The sequence below is a fragment of the Piliocolobus tephrosceles genome, chromosome 11 (genome assembly GCF_002776525.5).
Source record: "Piliocolobus tephrosceles isolate RC106 chromosome 11, ASM277652v3, whole genome shotgun sequence".
In the NCBI taxonomy this organism is placed as follows: Eukaryota; Metazoa; Chordata; class Mammalia; order Primates; family Cercopithecidae; genus Piliocolobus; species Piliocolobus tephrosceles.
Window position 1 is genome coordinate 88,033,433 of NC_045444.1, and position 17,133 is coordinate 88,050,565.

General features: G+C 44.0%; 1 protein-coding gene across 1 annotated transcript in view; it reads right to left on the reverse strand.

Annotated features, from left to right (window-relative positions):
- Window positions 1–17,133, reverse strand: part of MPP4 (membrane palmitoylated protein 4) — a 52,354-nt gene that overhangs the window by 24,887 nt on the left and 10,334 nt on the right. Inside the window, exons 7-11 of the mRNA XM_023216865.2 lie at window positions 15,454–15,539; window positions 13,889–13,960; window positions 13,232–13,428; window positions 7,628–7,692; window positions 334–351 (exon numbers count right to left, since the gene is read on the reverse strand). Of these exons, the coding sequence (XP_023072633.2) occupies window positions 334–351; window positions 7,628–7,692; window positions 13,232–13,428; window positions 13,889–13,960; window positions 15,454–15,539 (438 nt within the window). The remainder of the gene's footprint in view (window positions 1–333; window positions 352–7,627; window positions 7,693–13,231; window positions 13,429–13,888; window positions 13,961–15,453; window positions 15,540–17,133) is intronic.

A 17,133-nucleotide genomic window follows, 5' to 3' on the forward strand; every position in this document is an offset into this window, starting at 1 on the left:
CTGGAGTGCAGTGGCGCGATCTCGGCTCACTGCAAGCTCCGCCTCCCGGGTTCTCGCCATTCTTCTGCCTCAGCCTCCCGAGTAGCTGGGACTACAGGCGCCCGCCACCTCGCCCGGCTAGTTTTTTGCATTTTTTAGTAGAGACGGGGTTTCACTGTGTTAGCCAGGATGGTCTCGATCTTCTGACCTGGTGATCCACCCGTCTCGGCCTCCCATAGTGCTGGGATTACAGGCTTGAGCCACTGCGCCCGGCCTAAAGTGAATTTTTTAAACTACAAGAAATTTCTAAAAGATGTTAGAAATAAGAGTTTTTTCGTAAATACTATTTCTTACCTTCTTCCATAGAAATTGCTGAGTACAAGCAAATGATTGAAGCAGGGGGGAGAAAAAGAACACAATATCTGTACTATTGTTTCTCAGATTAATTTACAATAAGAAATGTAATGTGCAAAAATTATTGTAATTAGTATTCTGGGTTTATTCTCTAGAAATTCAGGGAAGATTTAGTAACAAAATGATAAATGAAAACCTTATAAAGCCGATATATTTGTGAGCCTTGTTGGAAATGGGAATCCACTTGCTTCTGGTAAATCCCACCCTCTTCCATCCCAGCTAGTTCTACAAGCGTAGTATTCTATGAATTTCTGAATTAACATGCTTAGTTCAGCATATTTTAGGAACCCAAATTTTCAGTGGAAGGAAGGAAAGAAGACAGAGAGATGGAGGGAGGAAGGGAGGGAGGGAAAGAAAGAGGGAAGACAATTATAAGTGCAGCTTCAGTCAATAACTTTTTAATAATCATCTGCAAACTAACATCAATAACACTTCATTAGTAAAATTGCCTATATCTTAGGACTCAGTAGCCTGCCCCTAATATTTTTTTGGGGAGAGGAGGGTATGATAAGACTTAAGCAGAGCAGAAATGTAGAAAGTAATATTAATTGTAGGATCATCTATAATAGTTGAAAATAAATGATCTTTTTAGTAGTTTAAAAAATAATCATGTCTATTGGAAACATTCCCTGAGAGAGGGGACCCTTTAAAAAGTCAGTGGCTCCAAACCTGAGGCTCATGGACCTAGAGATTTGTGAGGATAATAATAGAGTATTGCAAACTCTTTTCAGCATGGACTTCTAGAAAGTCTAATACAAATCACACAGGGCACATAACCAAATTAAATGGCTACTAGAGGTTATACTACAGGTAATTATCAGATGCTGATTAGAAACTGTAATTAGCATTTTCATGTGCCTTTGATAAATGAAAGTTTGGTTTAAAAAAAAAAACTTTTTCAAAACATGGAAGAAGTAACTAAAATATCACTTTGAAGATTGTGTCATGAAAAATGTTTCTGATAAGATGTTAAGTGGCTGGCAAGATGGCTGAATAGGAATAGCTCTGGTCTGCAGCTCCCAGCGAGATGAATGCAGAAGGCAGGTGATTTCTGCATTTCCAACTGAGGTACCTGGCTCATCTCACTGGGACTGGCTAGACAGTGGGTGCAGCCCACGAAGGGCAAACCAAAGCAGGGTAGGGCGTTGCCTCACCCAGGAAGCACAAGGGGTCGGGGAACTCCCTCCCCTAGCCAAGGAAAGCTGTGAGAGACTGTAAGGGACTGGGACTCCAGCCCAGATATTACCCTTTTCCCACGTTCTTCACAACCCACAGACTAGGACATTCCCTTGGGTGCTTACACCAGCAGGGCCATGGGTTTCAAGCACAAAACTGGGCAGCCATTTGGGCAGACACCAAGTTAGCTGCAGGAGTTTTTGTTTGTTTGTTTGTTTTTCATACCCCAGTGGCACCTGGAATACCAGCAAGACAGAACCGTTTTCTCCCCTGGAAAAGGGGCTGAAGCCAGGGAGCCAAGTAGTCTTGCTCAGCGGATCCCACCCCCATGGAGTCCAGCAAACTAAGATCCACTGGCTTGAAATTCTCGCTGCCAGCACAGCAGACTGAAGTTGAACTGGGACACCCCAGCTTGGTGGGGGAAGGGGCGACCGCCATTACTGAGGCTTGGGTCGGCGGTTTTCCTCTCACAATGTAAACAAAGCCACTGGGAAGTTTGAACTGGGTGGAGCCCTCTACAGCACCCCAAAGCCACTGTAGCCAGACTGCCTCTCTAGATTCCTCTTCTCTGGGCAGGGCATCTCTGAAAGAAAGGCAGCAGCCCCAGTCAGGGACTTATAGACAAAACTCCCATCTCCCTGGGACAAACAGTCATCTGGGGGAAGGGGTGGCTGTGGGCGCAGTTTCACCAGACTTAAAAGTTCCTGCCTGCTGGCTCTGAAGAGAGGAGCAGATCTCCTAGCACAGTGCTCAAGCTCTGCTAAGGGACAGACTGCTTCCACAAGTGGGTCCCTGGCCCCTGTGCCTCCTGACTGGAAGACACCTCCCAGCAGGGCTTGGCAGACACCTCATACAGGAGAGCTCCAGCTGGCATCTGGCAGGTGCCCCTCTGGGACAAAGCTTCCCAAGGAAGGAGCAGGCAGCAATCTTTGCTGTTCTGCAGCCTCCGCTAGTGATACCCAGGCAAACAGGAACTGGAGTGGACCTCCAGCAAACTCTAGCAGACCTGCAGCACAGAGGCCTATTTTGAAGGAAAACTAACAAACAGAAAGTAATAGCATCAACATCAACAAAAAGGATGTCCACTCAGAGGCCCCATTCAAAGCTCACCAACATCAAAGACCAAAGGTAGATAAATCCATGAAGACGAGGAAAAAACAGTGAAAAAAGGCTAAAAATTCCAAAAACCAGAATGCCTCTTCTCCTCCAAAGGATCACAACTCCTTGCCAACAAGGGAGCAAAACTGAATGGAGAAAGAGTTTGGCAAATTGACAGAAGCAGGCTTCAGAAGGTGGGTAATAACAAACTCTTCCGAGCTAAACAAGCATGTTCTAATCCAATGCAAGGAAGCTAAGAACCTTGAAAAAGGGTTAGAGGAATTGCTAACTAGAATAACCAGTTTAGAGAAGAATATAAATGACCTGATGAAGCTGAAAAACACAGCCCAAGAACTTCATGAAGCATACACAAGTATCAATAGCCAAATCGATCAAGCAGAAGAAACAATATCAGAGATTGAAGATCAACTTAATGAAATAAAGCACAAGATTAGAGAAAAAAGAATGAAAAGGAATGAACAAAGCCTCCAAAAAATATGGGACTATGTGAAAAGACCAAACCTACATTTGATTGGTGTACCTGAAAGTGACGGGGAGAATGGAACCAAGTTGGAAAACACTCTTCAGGATATTATCCAGGAGAACTTTCCCAGCCTAGCAAGATAGGCCAACATTCAAATTCAGGAAATACAGAGAACACTACAAAGATACTCCTTGAGAAGAGCAACCCCTAGACACTAAATCTTCAGATTCACCAAGGTTGAAATGAAGGAAAAAATGTTAAGGGCAGCCAGAGAGAAAGGTTGGGTTACCCACAAAGGGAAGCCCATCAGACTAACGGTGGATTTCTCAGCAGAAACCCTACAAGCCAGAAGAGAGTAGGGGCCAATATTCAATTCTCAAAGAAAAGAATTTTCAACCCAGAATTTCATATGCAGCCAAACTAAGCTTCACAAGTGAAGGAGAAATAAAATCCTTTGCAGACAAGCAAATGCGGAGAGATTTTGTCACTACCAGGCCTGCCTTACCAGAGCTCCTGAAGGAAGCACTAAATATGGAGAGGAAAAACCAGTACCAGCCACTGCAAAAACTACCAAATTATAAAGACCATTGACACTATGAGGAAACTGCATGAACTAACAGGCAAAAATAATCAGCTAGCATCATAATGACAGGATCAAATTCACACGTAACAATATTAACCTTAAATGTAAATGGGCTAAATACCCAATTAAAAGACACAGACTGGCAAATTGGATAAAGAGTCAGGACCCATCGGTGTGCTGTATTCAGGAGACCCATCTCATGTGCAAAGACACACATATGCTCAAAATAAAGGGACGGAGGAATATTTACCAAGCAAATGGAAAGCAAAAAAAAAAAAAAAAAAGCAGGGGTTCCAATCCTAGTCTCTGATAAAACAGACTTTAAACTAACAAAGATCAAAAAAGACAAAGAAGGGCATTACATAATGGTAAAGGGATCAACACAACAAGAAGAGCTAACTATTCTAAATATATATACACCCAATAGAGGAGCACCCAGATTCATAAAGCAAGTTCTTAGAGACCTACAAAGAGGCATAGATTCTCATGCAATAATAGGGGGAGACTTTAACAACCCACTGTCAATATTAGACAGATCAATGAGACAGAAAATTAACAAGGATATTCAGGACTTGAACTCAGCTCTGGACCAAGTGGACCCAATTGACATCTACAGAATTCTACACCCCAGATCAACAGAATATACATTCTTCTCAGCACCACATCACACTTATTCTAAAACCGACCACCAATTGGAAGTAAAACATTCCTCAGCAAATGCAAAAGAACAGAAATCATAACAAACAGTCTCTCAGACCACAGTGCAATCAAATTAGAACTCAGGATTAAGAAACTCACTCAAAACTGTACAACTACATGGAAACTGAACAACCTGCTCCTGAATGACTACTGGGTAAATAATGAAATTAAGACAGAAATAAATAAGTTTTTTGAAAGCAATGAGAACAAAGACATAATGTGCAGAATCACTGGAAAACAGGTAAAGCAGTGTTTAGAGGGAAATTTAGAGCACTAAATCCCTACAGGAGAAAGCAAGAAAGATCTAAAATCAAAACCCTAACATCACAATTAAAAGAACTAGAAAAGCAAGAGCAAACAAATTCAAAAAACTAGCAGAAGACCAGAAATAACTAAGATCAGAGCAGAACTGAATGAGATAGAGACACAGAAAACCCTTCAAAAAAATCATGAATTCAGGAGCTGGATTTTTGAAAAGATTAAGAAAATAGACCACTAGCCAAGTTAATAAAGAAGAAAAGACAGAAGAATCAAATAGACACAATAAAAAATGGTAAAGGGGATATCACCACTGATCCCACAGAAATACAAACTACCATGAGAGAATACTATAAACACCTCTACGCAAATAAACTAGAAAATCTAGAAGAAATGGGTAAATTCCTGGACACATAGACCCTCCCAAGACTAAACCAGGAAGAAGTTGAATCCCTGAATAGACCAATAACAAGTTCTGAAATTGAGGCAGTAATTAATAGCCTGCCAACCAAAAAAAGCCCAGGACCACATGAAGCTTGTACCATTCCTTCTGAAACTATTCCAAACAATGGAAAAAGAGGGACTCCCTCACTCACTCATTTTATGAGACCAGCATCATCCTGATACCAAAAGCTGGCAGAGACACAACAAAAAAAGAAAACTTCAGGCCAATATCCCTGATGAACATCGATGGGAAAATCCTCAATAAAATACTGGTAAACCAAATCCAGGAGCACAGCAAAAAGCTTATCCACCACAATCAAATTGGCTTCATCCCTGGGATGCAAGGCTGGTCCAACATATGCAAATCAATAAATGTAATCCATCACATAAACAGAACCAATGACAAAAATCACATGATTATCTCAATACACGCAGAAAAGGCCTTTAATAAAATTTAACATCCCCTCATGCTAAAAACTCTCAATAAACTAGGAATTGATGGAACGTATCTCAAAATAATAAGAGCTATTTATGACAAACCCACAGCCAGTATCATACTGAATGGGCATGGATGAAGCTGGAAACCATAATTCCCAGCAAACTAATACAGGAACAGAAAACCAAACACCACATGTTCTCACTCATAAGTGGGACTTGAACTATGAGAACACATGGACACAGGGAGGGGAACATCACACACTGGGGCCGGTTGGTGGGTGGGGACTAAGGGGAGGGATAGCATTAGGAGAAATACCTAATGTAGATGATGGGTTAATGGGTGCAGGAAACCACCATGGCACATGTATACCTATGTAACAAACCTGCACGTTCTGCACATGTATCCCAGAACTTAAAGTATAATTAAAAAAGAAAAAAAGATGTTAAGTTTAAAAAAATAAAAAGTGCTATTGCAGCTATTACTGTAACCATGTAAAATATGTATTCACTGCTGGAAGTTAATATGAAAATATTGTCATTGAGAAGGCATGTTTTCTTTTGTCAAAAACTGCGTTTATAGTTGTCCTCATATCTTTTCAATAAGAAAATAAAAGGAAAAGTAATTTTTGGCTTGGAGAAGGGATACATAATGAAGTGGGTGAGGCTTCCCATGGGTAGATCTGCGATGCTGGTACTTTTTGTGCCCTTCCAGTCTCCTCTCTTTGCCTCCCTCTTTCTGGTGCCCAGTTCCTTCCTTTAACCCCTTTCCAGGGCCCACCTGAGGGCCATTTCAGAAGGGCCTTGCTCAGTAGGCTTACCTGGCCTCTGTCAAGCCACAGCACCTTTAATCAAGCATTTGCCACCATGGAGCCTTTACTCACCACTCCCCAACTGCTTCAATAATAATGTCTAGCAATCAAACTGCAATCATTAGGTAACAATTCCATCCCATATTTATTCACTAAAGGCATGCACAATTGTTAATCAGTGCTTCTGTACAGTGTGAAGATTAAGTCCTCTAAGTTGATAGAACCCAAATGAAGGTATATGTGTAGCTATGCAGCCTTGCTTGCAGTCATGTATAATGCACATATGAGCTGCGGAGATCTTGGAGGGCCTCAATTTGGGGAGGGATGTCTTCAGGTGTCACCAAGATAAGAACATACGCATTTTCATAAACTGAAAACTCTTCTAAATCCAAAGAATGAATGTCAATGGTAGGACTTCAGAGAGCTGGCTGCCAGGGAGACTATCTGGGAGCAGTGGGGACATTTAGGGATCTCCTGGGCAGGAAGCCAGTCCTGGGAGGGAGGAAGCAGGCTCCCCCAGGATGCACGTGCTGGGTCTGAGGTAGCCACATACTGAAATTGCCTTTGTAAAAATTACGTCAGTGAGAAAATTATGGCAGTTAGGGAGATCCGATATAGCCCAAGCTCCTCTTGCTTTTAGCTTTCAAGCTGCCTTCATTCCAGGGTTAGCTTTGGGAGACATTTTATTTATAGTTTAAATGATAACAGGCCTTCCCCTAAAACTCTGCCACCTTTATAAAGCTAATGAGAGACCATCAGGTTAGTGGGAGGAGCCTGAATTCTGCTAAGGTGAATTCTGCATATCATAAGATATGCAATTTCCCCAATAATTCTTGCAAATAACATCACTATTGTAGAACCTAAGATTGGCCTTTTGTGACATCTTTTTAGGTTTTTTCATGTCTGACACCTGTGGCTCCATCTGGACCCACCAGCCAATGGCTCCTGTAGCTCCACCCAGAAGCAACTCAGTGCAAGAGGACAGCTTCAACTCCCTATGATCTCATCTCTGATCCAACCAATCAGCAGCAAGTGCCCATTGAATAGCCACCCCACTACCTCCCCAAACTACCTTTGAGCAACCCCTAATCTAGGGGCCTTCAAGGAGATTGATTTAAATAACAACTCCATCTCCCACGTGGCATGGCCAGCCTCACATCAATTAGATTCTTTCTTTACTGAAATGCTATGGTCTTCATTTGTGCAGCAAACAGGGAGAACCTGTCGGGCAGTTGCAATACTCACATAAGGTTGACTTGAGGCAGGTGTGAGGCTGGTATGGCTGAGACCACCAGAATTCCCGTTGCTTCCTATGGGGGCGGGGAACCATGAGACAAAAAACAAGCAAAAAACAAAAAGCCAACCCCAGTTAACCCAGGTGTAACAGACCCAGAACAATGACAACCAGAATGTTTCTTAGAATTCTGCTGCCTTCACCCAAGTGAAAAGGGTGATCACTTCTCCAAATGCATTGTCAAATAAATTTTCCAAACATATAGGCTCTCTTATCTCTTTTTCTGCCTCACAGGATCTTTTCAGAACAACAAATACTTAGAGTGACAATCTCGTCCATGATCACAAGTTTGCACATGGAGTTTCGGTAAATGACTCATGGTAAGTTGCCTCTCAGGCATGTTAGCCTGTCTCTGCAGTCTCCTTCGAATTCTCATGACATGTTCAGGTTTCCCTCCCAGGCTGTTACAGGCTCTCTACAGTTTCTTTAGATGACTCTGCTCCTTTCTTGATCTCTAGAATCACCCCTGGGCTCGAGGGCAAGGCTTCACCTTTTCTTGGCACCTGAAACCTCTGTTGACTTGTTCCTTCTCCCCTGAGTCCCCCAGCAATTCCTTTGGGCAGGTTTTCCTTTCTTGCCTACTTCAAAGCAACTTTCTAAGCAAAGTTGTTCTTCCTTCTTTATTCAACACTGTGAAGTTTGGAACAAGAGAAGACTTTGAAGACACTCTGTTCTTTGTATTCCCGGAACTGCAGCATCACCTTTACCTGGAAGCTGGTGAGACCTGCAGAATCTCAGTCCCCACCCCAAGCCTTCCAAATTAGAATCTCCATTTTAATAAGAGCCCAGGTAAGTCACATGTATGTTAAAGGCAAGAAGCTCTAATTTAATCTCTCAAACTTTGGAATACATCTGAGGTGTTTGTTAAAATGCAGATAATCTGGGCCTCCCAGATCTCCTGCCTCCGATTCTCTGAAGGCCAGGGCATCTGCGTGTTTAAATCAAACTCTCCATGTGATTCTAATTCACAAGAGAATTTAAGAAGGGCCAATTTAGCCACTGTCCTCACTTTAGAAATGAGGAAACTGATCCAGGGAAGTCAGGCAAGGTGGTGGAAGTTGAACAGTTAGCAGCAGGAGGCATCTATGCTATAATCTACAAAATGATGGAATGGGATTCAACAGACCTGGGTTCCAGGCGTGCTTCCCCTCCGCAGGATCTTGGACAAATCTCCTGACATCTGAAACTTAGTTCCCCATTTATGAAATGGGGCTCAGTGCATTTGAGGCATTGTGAGGACTAAATGATACATGAAACCTTACTGTAAACTCAATTAGCATGGACATGCAGGGCATTCATTAATTCATTCATTAATTATTTGAAGAGATAACACATACACACAGTAAAAATCTTAACAGTATAAAAACGTAGGCCAGGCGTGGTGGCTCATGCCTGTAATCCCAGCACTTTGGGAGGCCGAGGTCGGCAGATCACCTGAGGTCAGGAGTTTGAGACCAGCCTGGCCAACATGGTGAAACCCCATCTCTACTAAAAATACAAAAATTAGCCAGGCGTGGTGGTGCGCACCTGTAGTCTCAGCTACTCTGGAGGCTGAGGCAGGGAAATCGCCTGAACCCAGGAGGCTGAGGCTGCAGTGAGCTGAGATCACAGCATTGCAGTTCAGCCTGATGACAGAGCAAGACTCCGTCTCAAAAAAAAAAAAAAAAAAAAAGTAAAGCTTCTTCCCTTCCTTCTGCTCAGTTTCTTGTGCATTCTTCCAGAAATATTCTCTGCATAATTAAGGTACTTTAATTCACAACACATGCAGGCCAGAGCCAAGATTCTTGATTCCAAGTTAGGTGATGAACTCTCTAAATATCTGTGTTTCCTGTTTTTTAACCTTCTGTACCTTTCCTTGGCTACTTCATGATTAATTACCGGATAGTCTGATCTCTCTCCATCTGTCTCTGTGTCGCTCATTCTCTGTCAGCTTCCTCTCTAGGCTTCACCCTTGCCTTTCTGGGAGTTCCTGGTTTTTTATTCTTACAGAATGATACCCTGTACATCTTCACATGTTCCCTCTGGCGGAAACTCCAGCAGAATGGGGCCTCTCACTGGAAAGTCATGTCCACTTGCCAAAAATACTTGCTACTCTGGTACAAACCATCAACTCTAACTCCCCCAATTTGCAATATAGTCATTCCAAACTCCTTTAGATGGGTATTATTTTCCACCTTTTTGGAGAAGCCTTCCTCCTCATTCTTTTACAGTTTTCTAAAATCAGATGTAAATTTTCTACCTGTTGAAAGTAAAAACAAACAAACAAGCAAAACAAAAACAAAACCCCCCAGCTACTTGCATTCAAATCTGTCACTCTTATAAAGAGCATAAAAAATATTTTATGCGCTCATTCATTATTCTTAAGCACAATGCTGCTCTTCATACCACTTACCTTGAGCACCTGAGGTGCTTGGTGACGATGCAGATTCCTGGCTCAGTCCATATCTATTGAATCAGGGAAGGGGGGGCAGAGCCAGGGAATCTGTATTTTACAAAATACCCAGCTCATTTTTACTCACAGCAAAGTTGGAGAAATGGGAAGGGAGAAAAATTGTTTGTAGATATGAAAGACCCCATTTATTGAGGCTCAGAGATACTGACTTCTCAAAAGCCACATCAGCCTGTGCTTCGGATAGGCCTCTTGTGCAGATGCAGCAGTGGATTTAGTCTCAACACCCTCCTCCAGTCCTCCAATGTGCCTCCTGGTTTTCTGAATGAGATTCAGGAGCCTTCCATCATTCTGTCCCCAACAAGACATTTGTGTAGACTCTGCTATTGACATATTGCTTCTAAATGAAATTGTTTAATTTCTTATTTTCATATTAGGTTTTCATGTGGCAATGACTAAAAGCAGCATGAGAACTTCCTATCATCATTTATTTGTGTGTGCTTCCCCAATAAACCCGTAATTGGGTTTTGTGTGCTCCTTGCAAGACCCCTGCTGGACCCCCCTCACCACTTTCTGACCTGAAACCATGAGGACTAATCTCATTAGGCCTTTATCCCTGTTCATGTCCTTCAGCCCCCAAGCTCAGGTCACCCCTTATCCCCTGTGCTTTAATCCCTATAAGACCCCTGCCAGCCACCCACGCCCTCTAGAACTCACAGCAAATCTTCAGCAAACTCTCTTAGATCTCAGCCTCTTCTTTGAACCCTTTCTTCTTGCTCTAACTGCAGCCCAGCTCTCCCTGCAGTCTGCTTCCCCTGCAGCCTTCAAGAGGGGGATGTTACCTCTCCCACTCCCGGTGCGGCGCTGGTGAAATAGCTCTGGGGGACGGGAGCCCTGACTCAGAGCCTCTGCTGATTTCTGCAGTGTTGATGCTCTCACGGTGGCTGATTTCAAGCTACCACCCTGTCTTCACCGAATGTGGGTGTGTGAGGAGATGGCTCAGATGGCTCCAGCACATCCCTGTGCCTTCCTTCCACTGGGCCTGAAGGTGGCGGTGTGTCCTCGCTTCTCACTGCCATTTCCAGATTATTCTTCCTTGTCCTAGGAGCCCCCAGCTTTGAACATCATCCCACTACTTTTCTGGTAGCCATCGCCAGCTCACTCCTGCTCGCTCCTAGGTCTCAACACTGTTCTGTCACAGTTCTCAATGATTTTATCACACATACAAATGTCCCTTTCAGCACCCTGGCCTAGTGGGTGCTTGATCTCCTCTTTTCCCATAACCTTTCACTCATTCAACCTCAGCCACCACCTCCCGTTGTCATACCCAAGACCTCATCAGTACCAACAACAACAATCTCCCCTTAATTTTAACTTCCAGTATCCCTTTCTCCTACTAACACCTCCCATCTTCCCAGCCCCAATACACTGTTGACCTCATAAAGACCTGCAATCCATTGATCTTACTTCCTTCTCACCAATCCTCATGTGCTTCATTTCCTCATCTCCCTCCTAAGCAGCTTACATGTCACACTCCATCCTTATCATCTGTCCCTTGGCCCCCTCTTGATTTGCTGTTAAATCCAACCCTCCATCTAATCTGGACCTGCACCCCAGAAGCACTTCAGATGTGTGACCTTTAACTTAAGAGGGCCCTGAATGCTGACCACACTGTGTTTATCTAATCTGTTTGCTCTCCAACTCGCATGGAAACTTTTCAAGCTTTCTATTCTCTCCTTTCCAATGCCTCCTTCCCCACCCTGCTCTCTGCTTACGGTTCCTCATTTCACTGAGAAAATAACAGTTAGGAGAGAACTTCCACAAGCGCCTGCCATATGCTGCATCCTCAGCTGTGCCCTGTACTCTGCCTTCCCTTGTGGTACCATTTCTATGGATGAGCTGTTTATGATCCCAGGGCAGTCCAAGCCCTCTTCTTGATACTAAAGCATATCTCCTTCTGCCCACTCAAAGACATCTACAACGGCAATTCTCTTCTCCCTCTCCCATATCATCAAAATGTTCCCCTGGTGGATGACTCCCATTACTTACAGCATCTAAACATTTCACTCACACCACTCCACTCTCCCCTCTGGCTATTTCTCCGTTGTTCTGCTCTGCTTTATCCCAAAATGTCTCAAAGAGTTTCCTATGCTCATCCATTTCTTCAAATCCCACTCTAATGAGGATTTTGGCCCCACTTCTCCACTGAAATTGCTCTTATTAAGATCACTAATGACTGTCATACTGCTACATCCAATGGTCAATTCTCAGCCTTCTTAGCAGAAGGTGATATAGCTGATGAGGACCCCATACAGTCTTGATTTTCATTCTGTCTCACTGGTCATTCCTTCTCAATATCCTTTACTGGTTCCATTTTTCCTTCTTGATCTCTTAACAGTGGCTGAGCCTGGGACTGCTGCTTCTTTCTATTTGTACGCCCTCCCTTGGTAGCTCATCAAACCTCAGTAACATAAGGTGAGGGTGGTGGGTTGAAATTTAGTAACTGAGGTCTCAACTGAGCCTTGAAAGATGAATCCTTTTTTGTCTTAGTCTGTGCAGTTTTCTATAACAAAGTACAGTAAACTGGGTCACTTATAAACAACAGAAATGTATTTGCTCATAGTTCTGGAAGCTGGGACATCCAAGCTCGAGGAGCTAGTGGATGCAGTGTCTGGGGAGGGCCCACTCCGTGTCTCATAAATGGCGCCTTTTAGCTGTGTCCTCCCAAGGTGGAAGGGGCAAATAAGCTCCCTCAGGCCTCTTTTATAAGGGTACTAATCCCATTCACGAAGGCCGAGTGCTCATGACCTAACCACCTGCTGAAGGCCCCACCTCTTAATACTACTGCACTGGGGATTAGGTCTCAACATATGAATTTTGGAGGAGACACAAACATTCAGGCCATAGCACTTTTTAAGTTTAATTTAGTTTCCCAAGACTTCTCCCTGTTTTCTAGCTGATATGATTATTCTCGTCTCCTTCGTATTTAAGATGCTTAGTGTTTATCAATAAGTTGACATTTGGATATATAAACCAGTGTGTGTGTGTGCTTATTCATCTGCTTTTCCCTCTTTATCTCATCTTAACTGTGGTAACAGAAGCCCAAGAAAAACATTTTGTTTCCTTATGGTTCAGCCCTGAGTTCAGGAGTGCTGACGTTCCTTACCTCTTCAGAAGGTGGTTAGAAGGGACAAGCCCAGCGCAGGTAGCAGGGTCTGAGATTTTTCGGGCCTGCCACCAGAGGGCATCATTCTGGTCCACAATCTGGAGGATGTCCCCCTTCTGGAAAGGCAATCCAGCGTCCATGCAGGGGATGTCAGGATCCTCCTGGGGCCAGTACTCAGTCATGGCACGAACATACACCTGATGGCAGGTGCATAATGACGCTATCAGAAGGTGCCTAATGGTGCCATCTGAAGAACCCTTGCCCATGGGCCATCATGACTTAAAACCATTTCTCCCACTCCTTGACCTGCTACTCCTATCTTTCCTCTTCACCTTCACCAAAAAAGAGAACTTGCCTCCTGAGCCTAAGTACCATGAGGAAAAGCATCTTTGGGAACAGAATCTCTTAACTTAGAGAAGTTTAGGCTCAAATGTTCACAATTTTTGATGTTGCATCTTGACTTCTTAGTATCCCATCTCCTTATACTGTACTCATTTACTCATTTTGCTTCTCGGGCCATCAGTATTGAAAAATACCCAACACAGTCTTGAGCCCAGGTCCAACACAGTACAAAGGATAGGATTATTATGCATCATATTTATTGCTGTTACTTGGGGATTTACTGTGTGTGAGATTGAAGACTCAGTAAATTCTTACCATTTTCTGGCTATTCACAGGAGGGTCAGAGACTGGAACCACCTTGAACATGATTGTGCCTCGAGACATGGCCTGGAAAATAAGAGAGGAGAAAGGATGGCAATCATGGAGCTAGCAGGGTTACAGGGGCTCAGTAGACAGAGTTACAGTGCAATGTATCCAGGTCTAATGGTGACATCCCCCAAGAGCCTTTCTCAAGGGCTCTGCAGCTGTCACCATCCAGAAATGGAAATTAGGAAGCAAATGACCCCTACATCTGCCCTGCTGTGGGGTTCTGGGGTCACTGAGCCACACTGAGGTGGCCTCTTCCAGGGATCCTCCCACCCCACACTGAAACAGAAACACCCCACCCATCAAGGTCTTCCTCACACAGGCCCTGGGGAGAGACGGGATCTCCATCTGAATTTCCCTCCTTATGTCCTTACTCAGTAAGCATTTCCTGAATGCCTGTTTCTACACCAGATACCCCAGTCTGATGGGAAAGAAGAGGGGCTCCTAAGTTTTCTGTGAGAACTGACAACCTTCCAAACTCATGGTGGAAATAGGGAGCTCTCAGACTGGGGGAAGGAAGAATTCCTGTTACATGCACTGTGACGGGCATTATACATAAAGAGATTAAGACCCTGTTTGTACTGAGGAATTTCATAATCCCACTGTCCTAGGCAACATCACAGCTGGCACCAGGGGGTAGAAGCCATGCATATCTGTGATTTCTAGTACTTCAAGCTTCCTTTCCTTCTACACCACACAGAATCTTGCAGCAGTGTCTTACAAAGGATTTAGGTGCTTGTCTCATAGCACCACTCCTCACCTCACTCTCTAAGCCACTGCTATGAAATCCTGGCAGGAACCCAGTTTGAGAACCACTGGTCTATCCACTATATTGTATAGTAATCAACCTAGTCCCCACACCTGGGCTGTGCATGGGGGCAGGTGGGAGGGGCAAGCTGCTATGCTATTAACAGCTGAACTGCGATTCAGGGAATGGTTTGAAGGGCAGGAATAGGAACCTGAGGGAGAGCAAATGCTCATGAATCAGGTTATCAATCCTTAGCTCCAACCACAAGAACAGTGGCAGGGTCGCCAAGGATGTCCCCCTCCCTATATGCTGCTGTCTGGTGACTCCTTTATTCTCCCAATGCTGCCCTCCAGGAAGATGTTAAACATTTCAGCTGTAGAAAAGTGTTAGTGGGGGAAGGAGTGGTTTGCTCAGGTTCAGACTGTCCTACAAAGTCTCACTCTGTCCACCCCAGGCTCAGTTTCCAATGGAGCAAACCAGGAGATGAGGGAGCTGGGCTGGGGGCCCTGGCAGTCTTCCCGTGGCTGAAGGAGGAAGGAGCAACTTGGGAAGGGGAGTTTCCCAGCCAGGACCAGAACTTCTCAGAGTAGAGGACGGAGGTCAGCAAGTGACATGGGTGACAGACAAGGTCTGGGAGCCTGGAGGGAGAAAGCTGCCAAGAGAACTCAAGTCCCCGGTACATCCCAGTGCACACACACGGGCTTGATGGACCCAGTTCAGCCTTGGCATTTATACAAATCATTAACAAAAAGGCAAAAAGATTTACCAGAATATGGATCACTTGTTCAGGGTCCAGTCCCTCAACTGAAACTCCATTCACTTCTACCAGTTTGTCTCCAGCATATAGCAACCCTAGGCAGACAGTAACACAAAACAAAGAAAGATACAAAGAAGTAGGATAAAAATAGCAGTAGCTACCTCAATAGTTATTTAACAAACTCACTAATCCAAGCATGCTCTAAAAGTGTTTAATATGAAATAATAATAGAAAAGAAAACTGGTTATTCCAGCTTACATCGCCCCCAGAAATGTGTGAGCAGTCCATTTTTCTACCTTGTCACAAATACTTGGCATTGACTGATGGTAATACTTTTATTTTTTGCTAGTCTGATGTTGTAAAATGGAACCAGAACACTGGTAAGAAAACAGCACTAAAAACAAAGATGTCAGGGTCATAAGTCAATGACAGAAAGAAAATGGGGTAGGTATTCTTCAAAAGGGAAAATGTGGAGAAACTTGGGGTTTCAGTTAAGACTTGAGAAATGTGAGGTAAAACAGTGGAGTTGTCAGACAGTTGAGAGAAGAAGCAGAATGATGTCATAGAACAGAAACCAAGGATGATAAAAAAATTCAAGAAAGGTGTCAACAGCATCAGATGTGGTCAAGAAGTGGAAATAAAACTGAGAAGGGGCCAGGTGTGGTGGGCTCATGCCTATAATCCTAGCACTTTGGGAGGTCGAGGTGGGTGGACCACTTGAGGCCAGAGGTTCGAGACCAGCCTTGCCAACATGACGACCCCCTGTCTCTACTAAAAATACAAAAAAAATTAGCTGGGGTGGTGGTACATGCCTGTAATCCCAGCTACTTTGGAAGCTGAGGCAGGAGAATTGCTTGAACCTGGGAGGCGGAGGTTGCAATGAGCTGTGATTGCCCCACTACACTCCAGCCTAGGTGATAGAGTGAATCTCTCTCTCTCTCTCTCTCTCTCTCACACACACACACACACACACACACACACACACACACAAAACTGAGGAAGAAGGAAGGGCCAATGGACTTAGCAACTAGGAAATCCTTGGTATTTACAATGAGAATGTTGAAGTATAAAGCATGTGCCAGGTTTTAGGGCTTCGGGGTAGCAAGGATGTATAGAATCAATCATTTAAGAAACACAACAATAGCCAGGTGTGGTGGCTCATGCCTGTAATCCCAACACTCTGGTAGGCCAAGGCAGGAGGATTGCTTGAGCCCAGGAGGTTGACACCAGCCTGGGCAACCTAGTGAGACCCTATCTCAACGAAAAATAGAAAAATTGGCTGGGCATGGTAGTGTGCACCAGTGGTCCCAGTTACTGGGGGGGCTGAGGTGGAAGGATTGCTCAAGCCCAGGAGGCTGAGGCTGCAGTGAGTCATGATCACACCACTGCACCCCAGCCTGAGTGAGAGTGAGACTGTGTCTAAAAGAAAAAAAAGCTTAAAGAAGGACAGCAGTGAAAGGATGAAAACCTGGTTAATTGGTAGAAAGTGTGAGCAAAAGGCATTTCAAGATGGGAAAGAGCTATGCCTTTCTGAAAGTAGGACAGAGTGCAGAGGAAAAGTTGGGAATATAGAGCCAGGCAGATCTGTATTTGAATCCTGACTCAAATGGTGTAATTTTGAGCAAGTTAGTTTCGTAATCTCTTTGAGCCTCAGTTTCCTCATCTACACAATGGCATGATAATACTTAC